Genomic DNA, 23,968 nt, shown 5'->3' with positions numbered 1-23,968 from the left:
CAAAAACCCCACAAAAAACTATGGATGCTGGCTGTGAAAGCCTTTGACTTCACACTGAATCCCACTGGCTTGGTGGGTCTACTCTGATTGAGACTACAAATAGGATTCAGTCTTACAATTTGAACTAAGTGTCATACTCCCACAAAAGTCCAGAAGTGATGGCACATCTTCATATTCGATTCAGCTGGACTGTATAGGGCTTCCATATCATTAGATTCTCCAGACAAGAGAGTTAAAGCACCCACCATGGGGTAAGTGGTTGTCTGGATCCGCTCAGAGCTATGCTACTGTATAATGGCATGTAAGAACAGAATTAAGCAATATGCTAGTGATGTCTACCTCTTCAGGCAATTGTTCCACCAATCAAGTCCAAAATGTAAGATGGTGTTATACGACTGTTACACCACCACTGTGATTTGAGATATCTCTCAGCTATTTATGGAGGAAGCCAGCAGGATGGTAGGTCTAGCTTTGTTAATGTTTCATTGTTCTCATGGGCATATTTATGCATAACTCAATCTCACACTGTCTGTGCCACAAGACAGCTATCTATATTTATGTGAACAGCAAGGAAGGTCACTCTTCATATATCATTCTCATTGCTGCGCTTGTCAAGGGAGCTGTCCATTTCAAATTTTAATATTATCTAGTGAAGATACTATTTTGGGAACACAAAATAATATTTTTCCACACCAACTATGTGGAGAATGAAGCATGGTGTCATTTGCTGAGAAGTTCTTTGGCATTACTTAAGGTGTAAATGTGTCCAATTGCATTATCACTTTCTGCTGTGTTGCATCAGCACACCAGTTTATTGTAGGAGTCAAGTGTCCAGAAGCACAGTCTAACATATAGCACAAAATAAAAATAAAAGACCTGTCTTTTTGGATTAAAAGAAGATGGCAGGGGTTGAAAGCCATGGGTGTGTCTAAAAAAAGAGGGCCAGCAATGAAATAGGATTCTAATCTTTCCAGCTCTTTTTCTTTATAAGAAATGAAATGATACACATTAAGAGCTGCTTCTATTTTCTTACTTTTCTAATTCTCTAGCTCAAGAGTGGAGAAGGTTTAGCCCACCAATCACATATGGTCACATTTCAATTTTTTGAAGCCAACTCTCCCGTTTTTTTTAAAAAAAAATCTGGACAATTTTCAGGACAAAATTTTCCCCAAGCTAGGCAAAACTCCCCTCAAATGGGGCAGTTTTGCTTGCCACATACCTCACCCTCCCCTAAACCAATGGAGAAAAATCCCAGCCATAAATTCTCCAAAATCGAAACTGCCAATGGTGTCATGTCACTCCGTTTGGAAAAATGTATCCATGTGACCCATTATCAACAAAGTTTTCCACTCCTGCTCTAGTTTGTGACACCTTTCTTAATATCCCATTCTTTATAACATTTTCTGCTTAACTGAGTCAACAGGAAAAAAAAACCCAAGAAAGTAACTCATGGCTGGCCTGGAACTCATTTAGGAATGGTTGGTTTGCCTACTAGCATCTATGACAGGTCTCATGCCTGTGAAATGTTAATCCAGTCTATGAACTGTTAATCCAGTAATCAAGCATGAAGAAGACTTTTTAAAATGACTTTCTCCTGCTTTCTCCCCAAGGCTGAGTTCTGAACTTAATAACTGAAAACTCTTCTTCATAAGATGTTAACATCTGTTTGAGATTATTCTGGAACAGCTGGCCCAGTGACATGGACTAACCACTGAGACCAACATTACTGAGAGAATAGGACTAATGTCTCATTTGTACCTCAGACTTCTGGTCCACTAGAACAGAACATTAAAAAGGGGGGAAAATTAGTGGAAGAATCTAAAATGCCAAATTGAGGAGCTGAAGGAGCCTCTGTTTCCCCTAGATCTTGGTATCTGACTAGAAACATGACAGTATAGGAGTAGTGTTGAATAATAATAATAATAATAATAATAATAATAATAATAATAATAATACTTTTAATAAATAATAATTGCTTCTAGCCTTTGTTTTTTTAAAAAATAAATTAGTTTTCCGTCTTTTTATAAAAAAAATAATGTTTACTATACCTTTTTGGGCCCTGGTAGACAGAAAAGCAATTAGTAAATACTTTCAGTAGGCCCCAGCGATTAACAAAGGCCCACTACATAAGGCTTACACAACTTGGGACCCACCAGGCACATTGGAACCTGCCATGTGTTTGACACATCTGCATCCCATTTTCGCAGCTCCATGCAGTTTACTGAGTTCCTAACAGACTCTTTTTGCACACCCAGGCCTGCTCTAACTATATGAATCTTTGTGTCATCACCTCCAGCATTTTGAAAGAGACACTGAAAGAAAATATTTCAAAGATTCCTTCTAAGGAATTGAGTGCAGTTTTGTTTGCTCTTTAAAACAAAATCTGCCTTGCAAAAAAGAAAAACAAACCAGAGATGAAAATAGCAAAAATACAAAGAACCCACAAAGAGTCTGGTGTTTCCCTCAAGAAGAGATAAGAACAGCATCTCACCTTGCGCGTTAATCTTCTTTTTATCTCTCGTTTTTCTTCCTGTTCCTCTTGCTCATTCCGTGCTGGAAAAGATTGACAAAATTCTAGACTGGTTGGACATGTAAAATACACAAGCATTAGCAAGTGTTTAGATGGGGTTATTAAAGTCTCAGCCTTCCCTCTGAGGGACCCCTGGGAACAGTGAACACTTTTCACTTCGGTGCCAACACATTCTTGTGTGTGTACACCTTACAAAATGTCCAAATCCTTTTCACTTTGGCTAAGTGTCAGCATGAATTTTATCATTCAACATGACTCAGTTTATACCAGCAATTAGGCAGGGAGCCAGGGCTTTTTCATCTACTCTCTTTGTGCCGTAGGGTCTATCGGCTTCAGGGAAAGGAAGCACTGATACCATCACTAGCCTCAGTGGAAAGAATATCATCTGGGAAGGCAGCTCAGGATTCAGCATGATCAAAAATTCTGCTTTTATAGAACAGCTTCTGTAATGACTCCTGGAAACACTGAACCCAGAAGAAAATTCTCTCTGGCAATGGGCAATTGGGCAAATTTATTGCATTTCATCACATAATATGCATTTGATCTCAATTTCTAGAAAACTAGTCTCAATTCACAATATCATCTATAGTGCCCATGAAGACGCTTTCAAGTATATGTAAATTGCAAACATCATTGATGGAGTCATCCCATGGTTGCAAACTGTTCCAACCACAGTGATCAATGAAAAGACACGAACAGACTGTTTTTACTTACAAAACCATCACAGTTGTGAAAGTAGGTAATAATTGGAGCACAACAAGGAGCTGCACCCAATTTCAGCTACCTGAGAAATATATCCATATGATGTTGTTGTTATGGTGGTGTGTCTGCAATTCATTTTTGACATGACATGTTTACAAATATATATCTCTTGAACTTCAAAAGCCTTGAAAATTAATTAGATTACATTTTTGTTTGGCACATCATCATTGCTATTATCACTCATATCTTACTATGGTGTGATGTCAATTTTTTCAGGCTAGAAATATGTCTGAGAGAAGGTAGTTTTGACAGTTCATATGTAACTTTCAGTCAGTTTCTAATTTTTCCTATCTTATCAATTCAGTTCATTCCAAACACTAAGGATTTTTAAAAACAGCATTGTACCCATTTTTGTGCATTTTTATAAGCAGTTTTGCCCAGTATAAACACATTTAAAGCATGTTTCCTACTACAGTACATTTAATATGTAATATTTAATTCCTGGGAGCACTTTCCCCTAATATATGCATTTGGGTATCTGCATTTTTAAATATATGCATTTTGCTTGAAGGAATTCATTACAAAATTTAAAGAAGTGCAGATTTTGAAGAATAACTGAATTTTGGTTCATATATTGCTCTGAAATTAGGTAGGTTTGCAATTGTTCTTAAGTGGAAATTAAGGATGGAGGAGAACCTGGTTTGGTTTGCAATTTATAGTTCCATAGTAGGCTCAACATTAAAATCATACATGTCTGGATATATATTTGCTTTCTATTTTTGTTAAAAGAAAATAGCAACTTAAAAGAACTCTGATATTAAAAGCAACTAAACTAGAAATAAGCCCTACTTATTTCACTGACATTTATCTTCAGATATATGTGCATATGAACAATGTCTGATAGCAAGAGGATTTTATTTAAACTTCATTTCCCCCATTTAATTATTCATAGCTAAACATCTTTAAGCATTTTCAGGTTAAATTTGGTATTTTTTCCAACCTGAGATTGGAAGCAATTCAGTGTAATTCAATTTATGTTGTAAATGTCCCATTGTGATATAAACCATTTGCCCCTTTCCATGATTTTTGTGGTCTTCTTATTTAATATTATCCTTTGGGAACACAGAATGGCTAAAAGGTAGTGGCTCCTTTGGAAAGTTGTAACTTAAGATATTTAGCCAGTGCTGTAAAATCCTGTGCACATTTCCCTAGAAGCTAGCTAGGTGTTTTATGGAGCTTGCTTCTAGGCAGACATGCATTGTGTTGTGCTATACAAATGCAATCTTTTAAACATGTACCTGGGAGTAAGCCGCACTGAAGACAGTGGGAATTACTTCTGAGTAAACACACACAGGATTGGAGTGTTAAAAAAATGAGCAAGTGGTTTGAGTCTTCCTAACTACAGTACTTCTAATTCACCAAATCACTAAATGAAAAATGCTGATAGTTGTTATACACACACTATATAAATACGGATTTACAGGAAACTTGCTTTGGACAATGACTGCATTAAAAAGCAGGGAGAGCAGTGGAGGTGAAGAGGAATCCCTGGTCCAAACAAGCCAGCCTGGATAACTTGTATTGAAATACTTTTTCCTCTTTCCCCTGCCCTCCTACTGTCTTGGAATTTAAACTTGTAGCTACTCACGTTTGAGAATATTTCTCTGCTCCAATTCTTCAGCAGTTGGCCTCTGGCTCAGTCGTCTGCGGAAAAAGCCTAGGATCAGTTTCTGGACCATATCATGTCCTCCAATATTCAATGTATACAAAAGTGGCTCTTTGCCCTCATAAACTGCAAAAACTGATGAGGGGGCATTGTTCTCACACAGATACTGGTAGTTACTGACATAACTGAGCTTAATAGGCGCTGGTAAGTTTCCTCTTTTGCCAGTGGTGTGAAAACGAAACATGTTATGTCATATTAGACATACCCCTTCTCTATCCATCTCAGGCTAATCAATGGACAGTTAGAAGATGCAGATTCCTTTACTTAATTTCCTTCTTCTATGCCAGCTTCCTAACTCTTTTAAGTATGATGAGCTTAGCTCTTGTGTTCCTGCAGCCTCCAGACTGTATTCTGCTTGTCCAAAGAGGCTGTGGAAACAAAAGCAGCTAACAGTCCAGAAAAACAACTAGGCATGGTTAGCCTACCCAGAACAATAGTGCTTCTTCTTTGCCTCCTCAGTCTACACTTTCCTCCAAAGAAGCTTTATTCAGTTTCATAATGATAAAATTAACAGGCATCACACTCGCTCACTGGCTAACCTATCACTTGAGATACAACAGATAACAAGCGGGGTGTAAAAGGTGACTAGAAAGCAAACTGCACTTTAGAATGGAGCAGGGGAAAATAGTGTTAGGAAAACAAAGATGACTATGTTTGTCCTAGCCTGTTTGGTCTACACTCAATAGGAGTTTTGTCTCTGGTTTCAACTACAACAGTAACATATTCTCCATCAGTGGAAGTGTTCAAAAGGCAGCTGGGAAGCTAGCTTTTCCAGGGTGTAAGCCACCCTGATGTTCCCTTCCAAAGTCCTATTAAAACAAACAAGAATAATAAAAGAGCTCCAGGCTCCTGTGGGTGTATATACCTTCAAGTCACCTGTCAACTTATGGTAACTCCATAAATTTCATAGGGTTTTCTTAGGCAAGAAATACTCAGATATGGTTTTGTTGTTCCTTCCTCTGAAATATAGCCTACAGCACCTGATATTTATTGGGCCTCCCATCCAAGCACTAACCAAGGCTGGCCCTGCTTAGCTTCCATGATCAAACTGAATATGGTGCCTTTACTCCCATTCATTTCAATCGGCCATGGTGGTTGGGGGATTCTGGGTACTATACTCCAAACAGTAACTTTTTCCAAGCTTGGCCTTCCTATGCTGTATATGCTTCCTATTTGTTGTATATGCATATGTATGCTGTAAACCGCTTTGATCGTAGGAAAAGCGGTATACAAATAAAACATATTATTATTATTATTATTATTATTATTATTATTATGCAGTAGCATTTCCAAGCAGTTTATATGCTTGAGACTCATTGTTTTGGACATACTACTTTTGCATTCAGAAACATCTAGCATTCCTCTCCATCTTTCTGGATTCTAAGGACTGACCAGGAAAACAGCACTGAAAAGGCAAACATAGCATAAATGAGGGAAGATAACTTGACCATTTGATTAAGTTAGAAATGTGACTGTCTCTGGATGAATAGCTTAAAAGCTGGACTGGGGCAAACACTGCCATCTGTCCCTTCCACTACCTACCGGTGAAAAATGCCATCTGCCCTTTCACCACACCAAGGGGAAGAAACTTATTTTCAGGGTGGCAGGTGGAAAGGCAAAGGTCCAAGCCACAACACCCCTGGCAAGAGATTTTGGCTGAGTACATTGGTCTTAGTTTTTCCACTGGGGATTTGGGGACTTGCATTTCCGATTTAATTCTTCAGAGGATACTGACACCGTATGCATCATTGCTACCAAGTCACAAAGTATGCAGAGTCCACTAGGAATGCTGGCCTCAGTCACATCACCAGTGGGGAAAAACTCCCAATTGCATCTCTAATAGGAAAATGAGCTCGGAGTGTCCACTGCTGTGACAGTGGCTGAGGTTTCCTTCTCTTGACAAACAGGATGAGAAAGGGTTAAACCATAGCACAATACAGTACACAATGCTGATCAAGCCCCTCTACAGCAGCCATAAAACATTAGCAATTATATCCTACAATGAACATATGGGGCACCACCCATGTAAACTCTAGCACTCCTACCAACCAAGAAGAGGTTTGCAGTCTATTTAGAGCTTGCAACAAGGTAGAAGTAGGATAACAAACTGGATGTAGGTATGTCTATCTCTAGTAACTCCTTGGTTTTTCCTCTTGTGACTCTGCCCTCCATTCCACCAACTCCACTGGACATCACCTGCCGCTGACAGCAACACAGATTTGTAAAATGTGTTCTTTGCCTCTACACCCAACATGAAAGAAAAACAGAACCTTTACTTCATCTAGTTTTGAATTCTGAAAGTGCTAAAAAGATCAGGAACGCACCACGTGCATTCCAAGTGACCTGGTCCACAGTGCATGCTTTGCAAGAAAAGAGCTTTGCACTGGTAATCATGGTAATTATTCTTACAGTACAGACACTGTTACAAAATAGGATGTTTAGAGAGTTCACCTTAGGACTGTAAAGCAATTAGGATGTGCGGTTTTATCTGGCCGTGCTTCAGAACAGAAGTATAAAGCTACACAGTTTACAACTGTAATGTGTAGCTCCATTGTAGTCTTGCAATATGTAGCAATGTGTTACATAACAGATTTTTCAGGAGCCTCATTAGAATTGTTTGTAAGAAAGAGGAATGCAGATTGCACATTCGGGCTATGAAGTAACTATTTTCACACAAAGGTTCCCGGGGGGGGGGGGGGGGGAGAGAAGAGACTCAACCCTGCCCCAAAAGCAAAATTCTTGCATGCATCAACTGAAAAAAAAAAAAAAAAAACCAACAGTTTAGTACAGTCCAGTGTCAGGGATTGTACTAAAGGGAAATTGCCTGCATTATACAAGCTTTGGCTTTTAATGTAACAGAAAAGCCAAACTCTTTCCAAAAGTTGATTGACAATAAAATTGACAAATCATTGACTAAAATCAAAATTGTGGTAGTCATCCTGGTATTAACTCTCCCTCCCCCACCCCAATTGTAACAGGGTTCTTCTACTCAGCAAGTGAGACCCTCCAACAACTGTTGGGACCCCAAAACAGATACATACTCAGCATTCTAGTCCCAGTACACTGATGAATACCATATTACTTTATCTGGGGGAGCTGCCATTTTAATTTCCCATAACACCTTGAACACCAGGGACATTGAGTAGTCACTGTCACTGTTCATTTGGAGAAACATCTAACCATCACAAGTCATTGTAAAGGCATCTTCAGCTGGCTACAGAAATGTCCCCCAAAAACATCAACCAGTGTTCCCAAACCTTCATATGAAATGAAATATCATAACCACTTCTGCCACCTTGAGCATAAATGAAATCAGCAGGTTCAAAGAATGATGAATGGAAGTATGTCCATAATGACTCCAGGCTGTGATCTGCAATTTATGCTTTGAAATGTAAAGTAGAAAATGAGTTCATGGTGGCCCTAAATATAGTGGCCTGGCAGTCACTGCAGTGCAGTTGCTGCCCATTTCTTCTGCTGCTACTGCTGCTGCTACTAGTACTACTATTACCAACACCACTATGACCACCACTATGGCACCCCTGAACTTGTGGGATCAACCATGACAACAAATGATGTAAAAGTAAAGCTTCTTTTCCCTGCTTTTAATGTTTCTGGGAACATGTCACCCCTGTGCAGCAACTGCTGTGCTTTCTCCTAAACATTTGTTTGTGAAACTTGGCTTTTATGGGCTTATCAAACTATATGTTGTAGGATGGGACTGCAATGAAAAGAATTGGAAAGCTAAGTGAATCTATGGACAGATTACATTTGCAATTATCAGTTACTGGGCATAGCCAGCCCATGCACAAAGAATGCAAAATCTAATTAACATACACATACCTCCCACCCCCAGTAATGCACTGGTTCACCAGTTGGCATCCTTACAAAACACTTAACAAGGTTCAAGAGTGCATCAGGAACAGAAAGAGATGAGTAATCTTACTGCATATTTTCTGGCATGCCTGCAAGTAGTAATTACACTTTCCTCCCTGCATCTTCTTTGATATCTTCTTCATTCACCAGAAGCAACAGGACTGGTTTGTTCTGAATTACACTTCTGCCAGGAGAAGTCTTTTCAGTGGTGGTTGTTGTTAACTGTCATCATGTTGGCTTCAATTTGTGTGACCCTACAATGAGAGATTCTCAAGACACCCTGTTATTAACAACCCTGCTAAGGTCTTGCAAACTTGGCATTAATGGTATCATAGCTTTTATCCAATATGGCCATTAGTTCAGTTGTGTTCCCCATTGTACTCTAAACCATAGTTGTTCAAGTAGATGGAAAACGAATATATTTGTATTCAAATGTTGAGAAGTAATAGTATTTCAGAAACTGAAGCTCTTACTTGGGAAGTAAACATCTCATCCACTTTTATTCACATGAAAAAGCAACAAGACTTCCATGTTTCCTATCAGTAAACTGATGGCTCAGAACAGCTGTCTAGAGAGTTTACATGGTAATAACAACTTTCCTTCAAAAATCTGAATACACATAATGAGCGCAATTAGTCCTCAAGGGATCAGCAATACCAAGGCTTGCCTCTCATGCTTCAGATAAACAATAAAAGCTGTGGAAACTGAAGCCTTGTCTGCACAGGCCAAAAGGCCCATTCCCCTTTCCACTCTGGTGTTGTCCTATGCAGACAATGCACAGCCCAAACCTTGGTTCTGGTCCAAGATGATGTCTGGCATATTATGAACTACAACCAGGGCATAACAGCCTTTTGTTGTTCTGTCCTTGAGTTGACTTTGACTTATGGTGACCCTGGGAATGAGACATCTCCAGGATCCCCTATCTTTAGCTTCTCATTTTTCCTCATGATGTGGCCAAAGTACGGCAGCCTCAGTTTAACAATTTTTAATCGTTCCATGGAGAGTTCTGTTCTAGGACCCATTTGTTTGTCTTCATGACAGTCCATGGTATTCTCAGTACTTTTCTCCAGTACCACATCTCAAATGGGTTTTCTTCCTATTGGTTTTTTTTTCACTGTCCAAGTCTCACACCTGTACATGGTGATGGAGAATACAATGGCTTGGACTATCCTCACTTTCGTGTTAAGAGTTATGTCTTTACACTTTACGATCTTGTCCAGTTCTTCCTGATCTAGTCTTTTTCTGATTTCTTTACTGCAGGCTCAGTTCTGAGCAATATTTGAACCAAGGTATGGAAACTCTTTGACCATTTCAAATTTCTTGTCATCTAGGGTGAATTCTTGTAGATTTTCCGTGGTCATAATTTTGGGTTTTTTAAAGGTTCAGCATTAATCCAACCTTGGCATTTTCTTCCATGTCATTCTTCAGTATCTTTCCTAGGACTTTGTTTAAAAGCTTTACAATGGATGGCTTCCAGGATGATCCAGAGCTTGCTGTTCCCACACTGCTGCAACTGTCTCCATGAGCATGGGTCACTTGTTCTGAGGTCAGAATGGGGCACATAGCCTTATGCTTGTTGCTAGGTGCCTCATTAGGACCTCAGAAGCAAGTGGCTCGTGGCAGTGTAGCCATGCAAAATCAATGTTACCAATTCAGATCCTAAAAACTGGGGTGTTTAAGTCCCTTTGTATTAGTTCTCAGAGCTGGTCCTAGAATAAGCAGCCGTCGCCTATTTCACTGTCCCATACAGGTGAGAAGAGTAAGCAAAGGCATTGATGGATCTGTATGGTCCACCTTGTGAGTCAGAGCTGAAGCAAAGAAAACTCAGGGATGTCACTCCCTATACCAATATAAAAGCCAAATGGTTTGGTAGTTGAATTTTATTGGCTTAGGGATGAAGGACAAGTTATACAGCACGCTCACTTCTTTGACATCTATAGCCTTATCTTGCAAAAAGAGGAGAGTGACTAGGAGGCTGAGGAGAGATATCCGGGAGGCTACCACTCTGGCTTGCCTGCATTGGCTCTCTGGGATGAATGCCTTACTCTGTCTAACAGTAGGACTGGCCCTCTTCTGAGCTGCAGCTTGGCCCAGAGTGCTGTTTGTTTGCAGAGACTACTATATATAGCAAGTGAAAGGGACTGGAGTTTCTCTGCTTTGCTTACAATGCATAGAATGTTGATCACAAAGAGGTGGAAAAATGTAATCACTGACTGTATGGGAGACCATTGCTGAAATGAGATGTACCTCAGCTTAGCTCAAAAAAGGCAGGATACAAATGTATAACAACCAAACTGATCTACACTTTTCCCCAGTCAGACTTACTCAGTGGCTCTTGAGCTCGTGCTGAAAAAATCCACAATTTTTATACCAGATTTATGAAAATCAAATAAATCAGAAACAAAATGAGGTCCAAGCCATAATTAACTTTACAAAAAATACATTAAAATTCTAATGAGGTTTGAATTGCCTCTTTTATGCAAACAGGAAGTTCTGATTATTCACCCATCATTATTCTAAAGGAGTTGCCTGCCCTCCCCAAAAACTGGAAATCTAAAGCATTACCCCCAAAAGAAGAAATAAAAACTTCAGCTCAGAGACATAACCAGGCACTGAGCATAGTTAGCACCACATGGTATAGTGCGGGTGGGAGGACAAAACATTTGTGTTTGGATTTACATAGAGCTCTGTTCTCCTCCACACAACACTGCATTTGGCATTTACATTTGGCTCATTGTTCTCAAGCATTGTAATTCTACTACATGTTAAAATTAGCTGTTCCCTGGTCCCCACTGGAACCCTGCTGTAAATTAAATTTCTAGCTAGGAAATGTCAAAGGAGAATAGTACTAAAAATTACAAACCACTATTTGTTTGCTCTTTAAAAGCATGTCATTTCCACTACATAAACATCTTTTGAGATTTGCACTACAATGAATAGCTTATATAGATGAAGCTTGGAGGCTGGCACTGAATTGAATGATTGTTACAGAAGTGATTTTAAGCAAAAGCCAGAAAGTGTGCATGCATGCAGGCATATATGTGTGACAGCTTTTGTTCTGAAAGCGGACAATCATCATACATTTTTCAAAGATCTGATTTTTTCCCCTCCAGTTTTCTTAGATTACAAACTGCACAGGTGCTTATTATTACTATTAAACTTTATTTATGCTGCTACACTAACAGTTACTTTTTGTTAGGTCTGCTACTATTAAGTACTGAAAAGATCTCTTGAGATTCTCATTGAAATTATCCATTTCACATTTCCCAAGAACTGGTTCAAGACAAAATGTATGTTGTCTGAAAGATTCACACATTTACAATGCTTGCAGTATGCTTCATATGCACACCATCACACATAAAATTAAAAAATGTGAGTAGCTGGGATTGTCCAAAAGGGTTACTGGAAAAAATAAGTTTCTCTATTAACAAAGCTGGACCTAAAACAGATAGAAGATATTACTGAGATTATAGAATTTTTGTTCACCAAATTTGGATGCTGATTTTAAAACATATGAATCCAGCCAGTTTGGAAATTTTATTTTTGGACTGCAGCTCCCAGAATTACATAGCCAATTGCATAGTCGTCATAGCACTCCCTTCCTACCAGCTATCAAACAGCCAAAACTAGAGAGAGAGAACTAAACATAATCTTTTTAGGATTATTTCAGATTCATGTCTTAGTCATTTTAACAATTACAACAAATTGTTCCCTAGGCCCTGTTAATACATCAGAGATAGGGATTTTATTATATCATGCTTGCTCTTAAACTAAAACAGCAGGACGAATATAAAACATTTAAATACCTAAACCAGCTTTCTTGCGAAGATGCAGAGAACTAGTTCACTGCTGTCAGCAATGATTAGTTCCTAAGGAGTCTTGTATTAAAGATGGGGCTTTGGGTTTTTGTTGTTGTTCTTTCTTTTGTTTTTCTTCTGCAAAAAATGTGGGTAGTTTTCCCAGATGACAATTCCAAGGCCTTAGTGAGTTCCTTTACAATAGTGCAAGTCTGCTTGTAAAGTTATTAAAACTGTCAGCTGCAATTGTAATATGCATTTCAACATTTCCCAAAGGACCAGAAGGACTGTACCTTCATAATTTAGCATGAGATCTGTGTCATTATGGGATATCTCCTTAGTGATCAGCACATACAGATGTATAAGTGAAGTCTGGGAAACATAATTAGAGGGTAAAGAAATTTGACTTAAATATTCTAATGGTGTGTATCGATAACTGGTTGTAACAGTTAATGAATGCTTAACACTAACTGGGGAATTGGCACATCATTATATAATACAGGACAGGAAAACATGTGGCTCATATATTCTGGGGATTTATAGAAGGACCAGCATGGCTGGTTCACTAGTATCCCTGCTGCAAATGTCTATCAGCTCTTCAAACTAGACAGGAACATGCATCACTTGGAAATGCCCATACACGGTGCTATTAATGCATAGTCTCCTTTCACAGCCAGCGGTCTTCAGACAGAACTCTCTGTTCAACATTGTCCTATCTGATGGTTGCTACAGAAGCAGAGTGCCAGCATGGCATAGAGGTTTCAGTGCTGCACTCTTGAGACCAAGGTTTGATTTCCAGCTCAGCCATGAAACCCACTGGGTGACCTTGGGCAAGTCACATACTCTCAGCTTCAGGGGAAGGCAGTGACATACCCTTCTCTGAAATCTTGCCAAGAAAACCTCATGATAGCCTTAGGGTTGCCATAAGTCAGAAGTGACTTGAAGACACACAACAACAACAGATGCAAACTGTAAAAGAAAGTATTGCTATTTTCTATTAAAGAGAAAATTTACTCTATACTGTGAAGAGAATAATGTATAATGCCAATACATCTAAGGACCAGATTTATAAAATGCTGTCAGGGGTTGTGTGTGTGAGGCAGAGAGGTGGTGTGACTCAGGCTTTTTTCTAACAATACTGGTAATGTCAAATAGGAGCAGTTTATCACCAAGGAAGAAGTTGTTTCTTTCATGGCTCTGTTTACAAATCAGGGTCTCTTTCTCACTACACAATTATAGCACTATCATTCTATTTTATCTACTATAGCAAAATACATAAAATCCTGAGATTTGCAGTTCAGTGAAGGCCTAGAGATCTCTGCTTGAAAATTCAAAATCCCCCACTCTAAACTGCAAATCCCAGGACTGCTCAGGATGGAACCAAATGAGTGAAAGTAGAATCATAGTGCTATATCTAACAGGAAGGGGCCCCATATCAATATTATTCTTGGTTCTGGATCTACTTACTTAACCAAAGTACCTTGACACAGTATTGGATGTTTGCCTGCAAAACAATCATTTCCTTGCTCTCTCTCTCTCTCTAGTGGAAGAAGCTATGGAAGTATTGTGGTAACATGTTCGAAAACAGTCGGGTGATACACAGAAGAGTGTTGATCCATCAGAATATTACAACAGAACTCTACCAGCTGTGCCTCAGTATCCTTATACATATGCAAATGATTTGCATAATTGAGAACTAGATGCAGTTCTTTCTGTTGCCTTACATATTTCCAAAGGATTCAAGAGATGAATGAGTCATTCACTTCAACACTGAACAACATCAAATGCATCTTTTCCTACCCAAACAATACAAATAGTTATATTGATTTTTCTCCTAGCGCAGGGATGGGAGGTGTGTTGCTCTCCAGATGTTCAATTATAACTCCTATCATCCCTAGGGAGGGATAGTGGAAACTGCAGTCCAATAATATCTAGAGGGCCACATATTCCCTACTACTGCCCTACTACATCAGAAGGAAAAGAATGGCTTGAGTAAATCTATAGATAATCTGCACGCTTCATTTTTGTTGTTTTTATGTCCTTTCTGACTTATAGTGAGCCTTTTATAAAAATTTCCTGACAGAACTTATTAAAAGGAGGTTTGCCATTGTCTTTACTCTGAGACTGAGGTCTAATCTGCATTGCAGAAACAATATACAGTAGTCTAATGCCACTTTAACTGCCATGGCTCCATGCTATGGAATTCTGAGATTTGTAGTTTTGAGAGATATTTAGCCTTCTTTGTCAGAGCACTCCGGTGCCACAACAAACTACAAATCCCAGGATTCCAAATGATGGAGCCATGACAGTTTTTTTTTTATAAAAAAAAAAGAGAAATACAGTCGCCCCTCCTTTTTCACGGGGGATCTGTTCCAGACCCCTTTGCAGAAATGGAGTTTCACCTACATTCAAGCCCCATTGATTGGCTTGAGTATAGGCGTGGAGGCACACAAGCCCCATTCATTCTCCCTCTGTGCATAGGCAAGGGACGCGGATCCGAAGACCACAAGAATGGAGAGAGGACTGTAGATGCAAAATTTGAGCAAAATCTTTCTTTTAAAAAGAAATGAACAATCACTTTAATTCCTAAAGTGGAATATACTCTTTGGCTGTATTAGGTAAGACCAATATTTAACTTGATGATACCAGTTCATGGAAAGTAAGAGGTACACACTAAGAAGAACTTGGTTGGCTGTGTTAAGCTGACAGCCAGGGACCGTATGGCTTACCAGAAGTTGTTGGACTGTCACTACCATCACCCTAGACCATTGGCCATGCTGCCTGAGGCAAATAGGAGTCAGAGGCTAAAAACACCTCTGGATGGCTACAGTTCATAGGGACACAACATTGTGAGATGTATAACAGAAGCTGACCCAAATTGTTTTCTTAAACTTTTCTCCTTCTGTAAAAGATAACGCAACCTAAAAGAATGATATGACAAGCGAGCTATGACTAAGAAGTGAAATTGGGAACAGAAGTCAAAGAAGAAAGCCTTGCCTTCTATTTTAAGCCATTAAAATTCCTGCTCAATCTGAATAACTAAGCTCATTACTAGCCCCTACAGGGTACAATCCAGTCAAACCTCAGCACTTTTACGTTCTGTTCATTACAAGGGAAAAGAGTTAAGCTTATTGTGTCACGGCTTGGGGGAGCACTGAGAACCACATACCACTCTTTGAGTTCCTTGGATGAAACCCAAGAAATATAATCATCCAACACCCCGATTTACTGAATGCAACTGACCAAATAAAAGTGTCGTAAAATAAAAAGCTGCCTGGCTCACAGCAAGACAGGCCATAGTTCTTACCTTGTCAGCTTGGTCCCAATTTGCTGCCTGAGCTCGAGCCTCTCCTCATCAGTCTGCATGGGGAGGATGTTCTTTTCCTCCAGCTCCCGTTTGGATGGCCGGTTGCTAAGTTTGATGGCTAAAGAATCTTTTCTGCAGACTTTCATTGCAAGGGAGCCTAAGGTAATAAGAGACAACTTTGGAGAACCATTGGTCTTAAATTAAATCGAGGACATGCCAACACATATTTGTGGTGGGGGATTTTGGGTGCAGAGTAGGGTTTTTTTTAAAATGTCTGTCTTCCTTGTTCCTCTGAATGTTAGTGCAGAAGCCCATTTCAAATGCCTTTCCTTGAGTTCAGCATGCTCTTCCAGAGTTAAGCTTAATGTTTTCTCAACCCTTGGGTGAGGGTTGCTTCATGAACCTTTTAGCCTCAGATCAAGTGTTGCTAATATGGAAGTGGAATGTATTGGTCATGATCTATAAAGCACTATACTGCTTGGGTCTAGACTGGTGGTTCACAGACTTTTGTCCTCCAGATGTTCTGGACTTTGGCTCCCAGAATTCCTGACTGTTGACCAAGATGGCTGGGACTTCTGGAAGTTGAAGTCCAAAACACCTTGAGGACTAAAGTTTGGGAATCACTGGTCTAGACTATATGAAATACTCTATCTCCCATCTGAATCTTCCAATGCTTTAAAATAATCAAAAGGAGCCTTTTTCTCGATCCCACTAACATCACAGGCTCAGTTGGAGAGGACATGAGAGAGAGAGTCTTCTCAGAGGTTGCTCCCCCCTTCTAGAATTCCCTTTCTAGAGGTGGTCCTCTTCCTGCTTTCTAGATGTTTTGTTCCTGTGTAGCGCTATGTATTTTATATATATTATCCTATTATCTCTTAGATTGTACGTCATAGGCAGGCTTTCTCTTATATACGTATTGTTTTATGTACAGCGCTGTGCAAATCTACAGTGCTATAATAATAATAATAACAACAACAAGTGGGTTTTTAATATGTAATTATTCCCAGGGAGGCTTCTTATTTGGGGTGTGTGTGTGTGTGCTCTGTTTATATGCTTTTAACTTCTGTGTTTTTAAATGTAATTCTATACTCTTTAAATGAAATTATTTTAATTGTTTGTATAATTGAATTGGTAAGTTTTTAACCAATTTTATCTGTGAGCCACACTTGGGTTCCACTCTGAGAGAAAAGTGGCGGGCACATATATATATGTATGTATGTATGTATGTATGTAAGTAAGTAAGAGTAGTTTTGGTCTTATCAAAGAGTCGTCTCTCTTTTTCACACAGCCCCAGTCCATTGCTGTCATCAATAATAAAACAAGGGTGCTAGAACCCTAATGGTTGCACAGCTTGGAAAAGACAGTTTGGAGAATTTTGGGACTGCAGCTCCCAGAAATTCCCAGACAGCATGGCTAAAGGCCATGCTAGGTGTGGAGATTCTGGGACTTGTCATACAAAAACAAATTTTTCAAGCCCGAATCTTCCACTGCCTCAAAGCTATAGCAGTTTTGTTGGACGACTTTAGGGTTCCGTGCTCATTCAATTGTCAAAGAATCCATAATTTGAGCAACACCGTTCATGTAAGATAAATGATTAGTGGGCCTAAGAGCTTATGAAGGGACAAGGAGTCATATTGCTTCCCCTTAACCCCTGTCTCCAGTCCCATCAAATGTGCCTAGAACTCTAACAACAAATGTGTGACAAGTTTTCATGGTTTCATACTGTGGTGATGTGGTTTTGTGTGTACTTATAATTATTAATTATTCAAATATTAAAATATTTATGTCCCATCCGATATAAAAAGGCCTCAGAGTGGCTTACAAATAGTTATATGTAAACAAGTGTGCAGGACACTTTTTTCAATAACTGGCATCCAACTGGTTCTACCATTCTAATAGGGCCTGGGTCCTCCAACATTTCACAGATGAAAACCGGGACACACGTGGCCAAGCAATAGCAAAGTACGGTCAAGATAGCAAAAGCTGTCAATAAGGAAGAGCACACAAGCCAGGAGAGGCTGCAGAAGTTTGCTTTTTCCTGGAAAGGGCAAGATTCCACCCCCTCCTCTCCTCTCCCTGCTACTGAGACAAATGAGTTGAAACTACCTTTGCACTTAAAACTCACTTTGCAGGAACTGAAGTATGCCAGGGCAAAGGAGGGAAATGGGAGAAGAGAAAATGGGACATTTGAAAGCACCTGAAAGAGTTGAATGACAGAGGATTAAACAGGACTGTCCCTTTCAAAATGGAAGAGTTAGAATTATGACCGTATGTGTTTGAAACTGCTATTTACAGTACCTCAGACAGACATCCCTTTGTAATGTATTGTTTCTTTGCAGACACTGGGGCTGATAGGAAAGTACAGGCCAAGCCTGCATTATCATATTCTGACCTGGGACCTAACCCAGGTCGGTCCCCAGGCCACCTTGGGCCATGGACCCGCTACTGTCATTGCACGTCTTAATTTCCTTTGCCATTACTGAGAAGACTATCGCCATGTCTGATTATGAAATGGGGTGGTTGGCTACATGGATCATCATCCAGTCTGCCTGCATTGTCCGAACTGGACAATGTGAGGCTGAGGGGAACACAGGCCTTTTGGCCCCCGTGGACAGCCCCACTGTGGAATATTGTGGCTCTGACCCAACCTAGCACTCACTGGAGCACTTCAATACAATCTAGCTGCCTGCCAACATCTTCTGCCATTCAGGGCTTATGGCAGGGGGTGGCACCATTATAGGTGACTCTTCAGAGGGCACTGTTCTGAAAATCCCCTTCGACCTGTAACCAGCCTCAAATTTGCAAATGCACAGATAGACAGATCAGGGGGTAAGTGTATATTTTAATGATCTGGCAGTTTATCCTGCACATCTGGACACCACAATTCCTATTTACTTGTTCTTTATCATTTTCCCATGCTGACATTTAAAAAATGTATGGTAATTACTCATCAGACAATTGTGGAGTTCTTTCACAGGGCCACTAAGCAAACCATTATATTATCAATGACTGTTAGGATGGTTTCTAAGTAGAAGGTCTTTTGCTTTTGTATGAAAAGATAAATGCCAGTGAGGAGCAGAGGAGCCTTACTTGTAAATAATGAGCTTTCCTCATCTTCTTCATCTTCATCATCATCTTCTCTTGTGTAGAGGCATGAAGAATCTTCATAGTCAGATTCATGAGGCACATTTTCTTTATTGTCATCGCATTCGATCACAACAGTTGGCACTTGTCTCATGTCTGCAAGGCCCCCTGGTCCAGTTTTTGTAACACTGTCACCCCCGTGTAAACCAGAGCTTTTTGAAAAAGAAGACAAGAAAGAGAAGAGTGAAAGAGAGTATAAAAGAGAATATTGGAATTATTTGGTCCTAAGAATAAAAAAGTTATATCAATTATCTTTCAGAATGAAAACATCTGTAACTTTTTGGGAGATGTGGAATGGGTTTGGAGGCATCCCACTTCAAACTGTACAAAGGCATTTGTTTCTTCTCTATTAGGACATTACTGCATGAGCCCTGTTCTTTCCGCAATCACACTTGTTTAAAGAAACTTGAATTATACCTGTTTGTGAGCAGCCGTTATCATACATCTCTATAATAATGTGACTAGGTCTGTTTCTGACATCATGCTTTCTTCTGCATCCCCCCTTAATCCTGCCAGGCCCTATTCCCTACTCAGCAAGCTTTTTGGTTTTTAATTTTATTTTCACACAATTCTGAAGCTCTGCTACTGTGATTTCAGTTAAATAAATAAAAAATAAAAATGGAAATGAGAAAGAAATAGAAAAGAAATGGAAATGGAGGGGGGAGGCAACCAGCCTGCTTGGGAATAGTGAGGGGCAGGGGAAAAGGAGGGGACACTAACACCGCGCAACTGTCAGTTTTGAAGCTTTCCCTGCAGTGATATTTTGCACTTGGGGAATAGCGCAACTGCATGTTCATTGGTGGGTTCTCCTCATCAGTGAAAATGAATGCCCCAACCATATTTCAGGGACACATGCCTTCTACACATGTTATTGATATACATTTTAATATTTTCTGTTGCACCAGTTGGTTACTTCATATACGTCATATACTTTGTTCACTTCTGAAGTCTGGTACTTCAGCACTTTTGTGTTTATTACCCTAAGCGGGATTAGACCACTGCTCCCCAAACATCTGCCTTTGGGCAGAAATTGGCTGTGGCATTCGTCTGTGGCCCTTTAAAACACTGGGGATGGTGTGAATGGCTCAGTGGGAGGAAAAAGGTCCCATAAAAATAATTATTTTTTAAATTTTCATTTTTTATTTTTCTTTTAAAAATCTCACATCTTACAAAAATTTCACTTTAACCAGATGAAGCTATATATATGTAAATACATTTAGACTGTGCATATTATATTGTAATGCAAAGGTATAATTTTAATTTTGCAAGTTGTTTATGTCAAAACTATTGCTATTACATTCAATGATATAAGAGAATTACAGTTTATGAGTAACATTAGTACAAAAAACATTACTAAGGATTCCATATAGTGTGGTATGGGAGAAAGTCAATACAGTTTTGACACCTTGAGTTCCTGCACCAGGTGTTGCCAAACCTAGTGACACCACTGGCCAAGTGTATGTCATAGCGACACCACATTGCACTCTAAAAGCATTTGTTCCTGGCTGGATGGCACTGAATATGTCATTTTCTCCAAACCATGGTTGGTTCAAGTGTATAAAAGGGAATTTCCTCTTGCCCTCTGTTCCCTCACATGTTTATTTCCGTTTTTATAAGAATGCTTGCTACTATTATGAGTTACATTTCATACCTTCACTTTCAAGTGAGGGACACGAAAACATCTTATTTGTGTTAACCATTCTGATCTTCTTAAAATGCTTAAGCACTTATATTACGTACGTATGGAGTGCATGTTTACTCAAGCAATGCTTACCATCTTTAATCAGACTTATTCTAGTTGTGGGTTGAGGTTTATAGCCGTGTAATTTTTTCCCCTGTCTGATGTGTCATATAGGCTTGTGCACTTTCAAAGCAGTTAAAGCTTGATGCAATGTGTGTGTTTAATGCTTTTTTGGGGGCAAGGAGAACAATAAATGGCAATGCTGCCAAAGATTTCCAGATAACACTGTTTTTGTGCAATCCATGTCTTAAAAATGAAGCATGTCTCATCTGAAAAATCAACACTAATCTCCTTAGAGATATTAACACATTAGCCAAAAGAGAAAAATGTTTGAGCAAGCTAATGGAAAAACATCAAGAAGCAACAGCTTTACAGATGCTTTGTCCAAATGTTTGCAAAAACAGTGCATGCCTTTTCAGAGGAAGCAGCCATCAGCTTTCTAATTTGATGACTGCTGGGGTTAACAGGCAACATCTTGAACAGTGAGTGCAGTGGAAATCACTGGGATACTGTTCTGGTACAAAATTTCCTGCTTTGGGCTTATGGAGAATAATCTAGGGCTGTGTACCTTCGGGTCACTTCCCTCCCCTTCAACACTGCACCAACAAATTCCAAATGTTTCAGTGTTTAGTGAATCCATGAACCATTTCTAATTTTGACATTTTTGCACTTCTTGCAATATGAAGTTTCTAGAAAACCTTGTTGTTGTAGTTATTTGAAAGAAAAAAAAGAGAGTGCTGAGAGGGGAATGAATGAAAAATGGTGAAGTGACAACTGCTTTAGAAGGCCAAAAGGCTCAGCCAGATATAGCATAAGCCACACAAATCATGTATATATCCATACAAGGAAATACCTGTAGTCCTATCCTTAATCCATCTGATTTCTGAATGTTTTTTTCACATAGCTGAGACCATCTAAATCCATGAGCACTAGAAAAAAAAATGCTCCTTCATTTTAAATAAATGAAAACTGAAGTTGTCAGGACGCTGAACAGAAGGTCTCAAAAGCATGTAACCAACTTTTTGCTTCATGCCACCAGGTGGAACAGCTGTCTATAGTGAATCACATGGCTTATTTAAGGCCATGTGAGGATCCATAGCATGTTGCAGCACTGCTCTGTCTCTCTCTCTCTGGCAAAGATCCTGTTGCTAGTCTCAAGTAAAGTTAACCTGCTGAATTAATGCTATATACATTTACAGTAAAGTTGCCATAAATTGGAGATGACTTGAAGGCACACAACAACAACAAAAACAACAACAACAAACATGAAAGTCAATTTACAATTCAGCAATTGATTAATTGGATCTAGTTGAGACAAATAGTTAGAGTTAAGTCTCTCTCTCCCCTTCTTATTCTGTGTGTGTGTGTGTGTGTGTGTGTGTGTGTGTGTGAGAGAGAGAGAGAGAGAGAGAGAGAGAGAGAGAGATATTCCAATTTTGAGATGTTCATAATTCCATATACTCCATAGGACACCAGACTGCTATCTTGCTAGGTCATCTCATAGCAACCCCCCCCCCTGCAAACAGCTGTTTCGTTCAAATAGACCAATTTCAAGTCTAATATAATATCTTCATTAATTTGTCTTTTCCTTCTTGAAATGGAAAACTCAGCTCTTTGGTAGTTGATGCTCAAACACTAGTCAAAAACAAAAAGAAATTAAATCACCTGATTTCTGACTATTAACCATAATGTGTATGTCCTAGTAACTACAAGATTGTTTTGGAAGTTAAAAACTAGAGCAACTATTGCTATGGGGAAACAGATGCCCTTCTAAGTCCTACGGCAAAAAAGACCATACCAGGTAAAATAACTTATGTGTAGTTTAAAGATACAGTAGATCATACTGTGCAATTAATGCAAAATTTGTGTGCATGGAAGTAATTGTCCTAAGTGAACCTCAGGGTTGGAAAAAAAACACATTAAAAAAAAAAAAAGCAAACCGCCATGGGGGGCTTCTTTAAACCAGGGTTTTCCTGTTTAAAAAACTGGATCCTGCTTATATTACTACTGTGAAAAATCCTTTGTATCAGAAAGCTTGATCAATCATGTTTTAATGATTTCTAACATTAACAATCCAACGTTATTAGGCTTTGGTATGATTTACATCTTTCAATAAAACTTTGGGAATTATATTGATAGGTTGAAAGCCTACACACAGAAGCAAAGGACTACACTAATATAGGACTAAATAAGAAATTTAAGTAGAAAAATAATGTTATGGCCACTAGCTTAAATAATAATTGTTCTTTTAAAAGTGCTTTTTAAAAGCAAGTTGTTTTGGTTGAAGTTATGCTAATTGAAGAATTTGTTTCTGAGTGGCATTTCTTGTAATATAAAATAAAAGGATTAAAAAAGACACAAGTGACACTGTATACTGGTCTAGCAACGAACAATTGTCAATAAACTATTAAAAGTTAAAATGCTTAAATTCAAACAGTCGTTTTTGTTTCAGTAAGAGGGGTGGAAAACAATAATAAAAGCCAGAGTTACACATACACACACACACACACACACACAATCAATTTAAACCACCAGGAGTTTAAAAGTTTTTTAACGTCATTTGGTTTAAATCAAGGTTTAAACCAGCCAACCCTGATCTCATGGGACATGAAGGATAGCTGGTTTCCAATACTGCTGTCTGCACTGCCTTAATTGATCAGAACTTTTCAGATAATCAAACAGAAGATTTAATCATTCTTTAAAAATAAAACATAGGCAAGATGTGTAGGCTAAGACATGTGCTTGCCACAACCTAAGCCATGTAACCATTACTAGTACTACTACTACTGCTACTACTACTACACTCCAATAAGAATAATTGCTTATAGAAAACAAAGTTTGGAAAAGCTGTTCTTTTGGCCTATCTCCAGTGATCATGCTGGCAAAGGGATTCTGGGAGTTGCACTCTACAGAGTAACTTTCCAAGGCTTTTCTGGCCACTAAATATGAGACTAGACTGGGTGGGAGTTGTATATCCCTTCAGATGTTGTTGCGTTGCATCTCATAGCAACCCAAGGCAACATAGGCTGCACTTGCACTACAGAAATAATCCAGGTTGACACCACTTTAACTACCATGGCTCAGTGCTATAGAATTCTGGAAATTGTAATTTTGTGAGACAATTATAGGCTGCTCTGTTATAGAGCTA

The 23,968-nt window shown here is 39.1% G+C and overlaps 1 protein-coding gene across 5 annotated transcripts in view; it reads right to left on the bottom strand.

Moving 5' to 3' along the window:
* Positions 1–23,968, bottom strand: part of PHACTR1 (phosphatase and actin regulator 1) — a 386,579-nt gene that overhangs the window by 11,427 nt on the left and 351,184 nt on the right. For all 5 annotated transcript variants that reach the window (XM_042461661.1, XM_042461660.1, XM_042461662.1 and 2 more), the window contains 4 exons: positions 19,026–19,231; positions 15,936–16,092; positions 4,881–4,936; positions 2,492–2,553 (listed from right to left, as the gene is read on the bottom strand). In XM_042461661.1, the coding sequence (XP_042317595.1) occupies positions 2,492–2,553; positions 4,881–4,936; positions 15,936–16,092; positions 19,026–19,231 (481 nt within the window). The remainder of the gene's footprint in view (positions 1–2,491; positions 2,554–4,880; positions 4,937–15,935; positions 16,093–19,025; positions 19,232–23,968) is intronic.

Source organism: Sceloporus undulatus, chromosome 4, assembly GCF_019175285.1.
Source record: "Sceloporus undulatus isolate JIND9_A2432 ecotype Alabama chromosome 4, SceUnd_v1.1, whole genome shotgun sequence".
NCBI classification, from domain to species: domain Eukaryota; kingdom Metazoa; phylum Chordata; class Lepidosauria; order Squamata; family Phrynosomatidae; genus Sceloporus; species Sceloporus undulatus.
The sequence above is the reverse complement of the archived record's forward strand: the minus strand, read 5'-3'. Positions and strand labels throughout refer to the sequence as shown.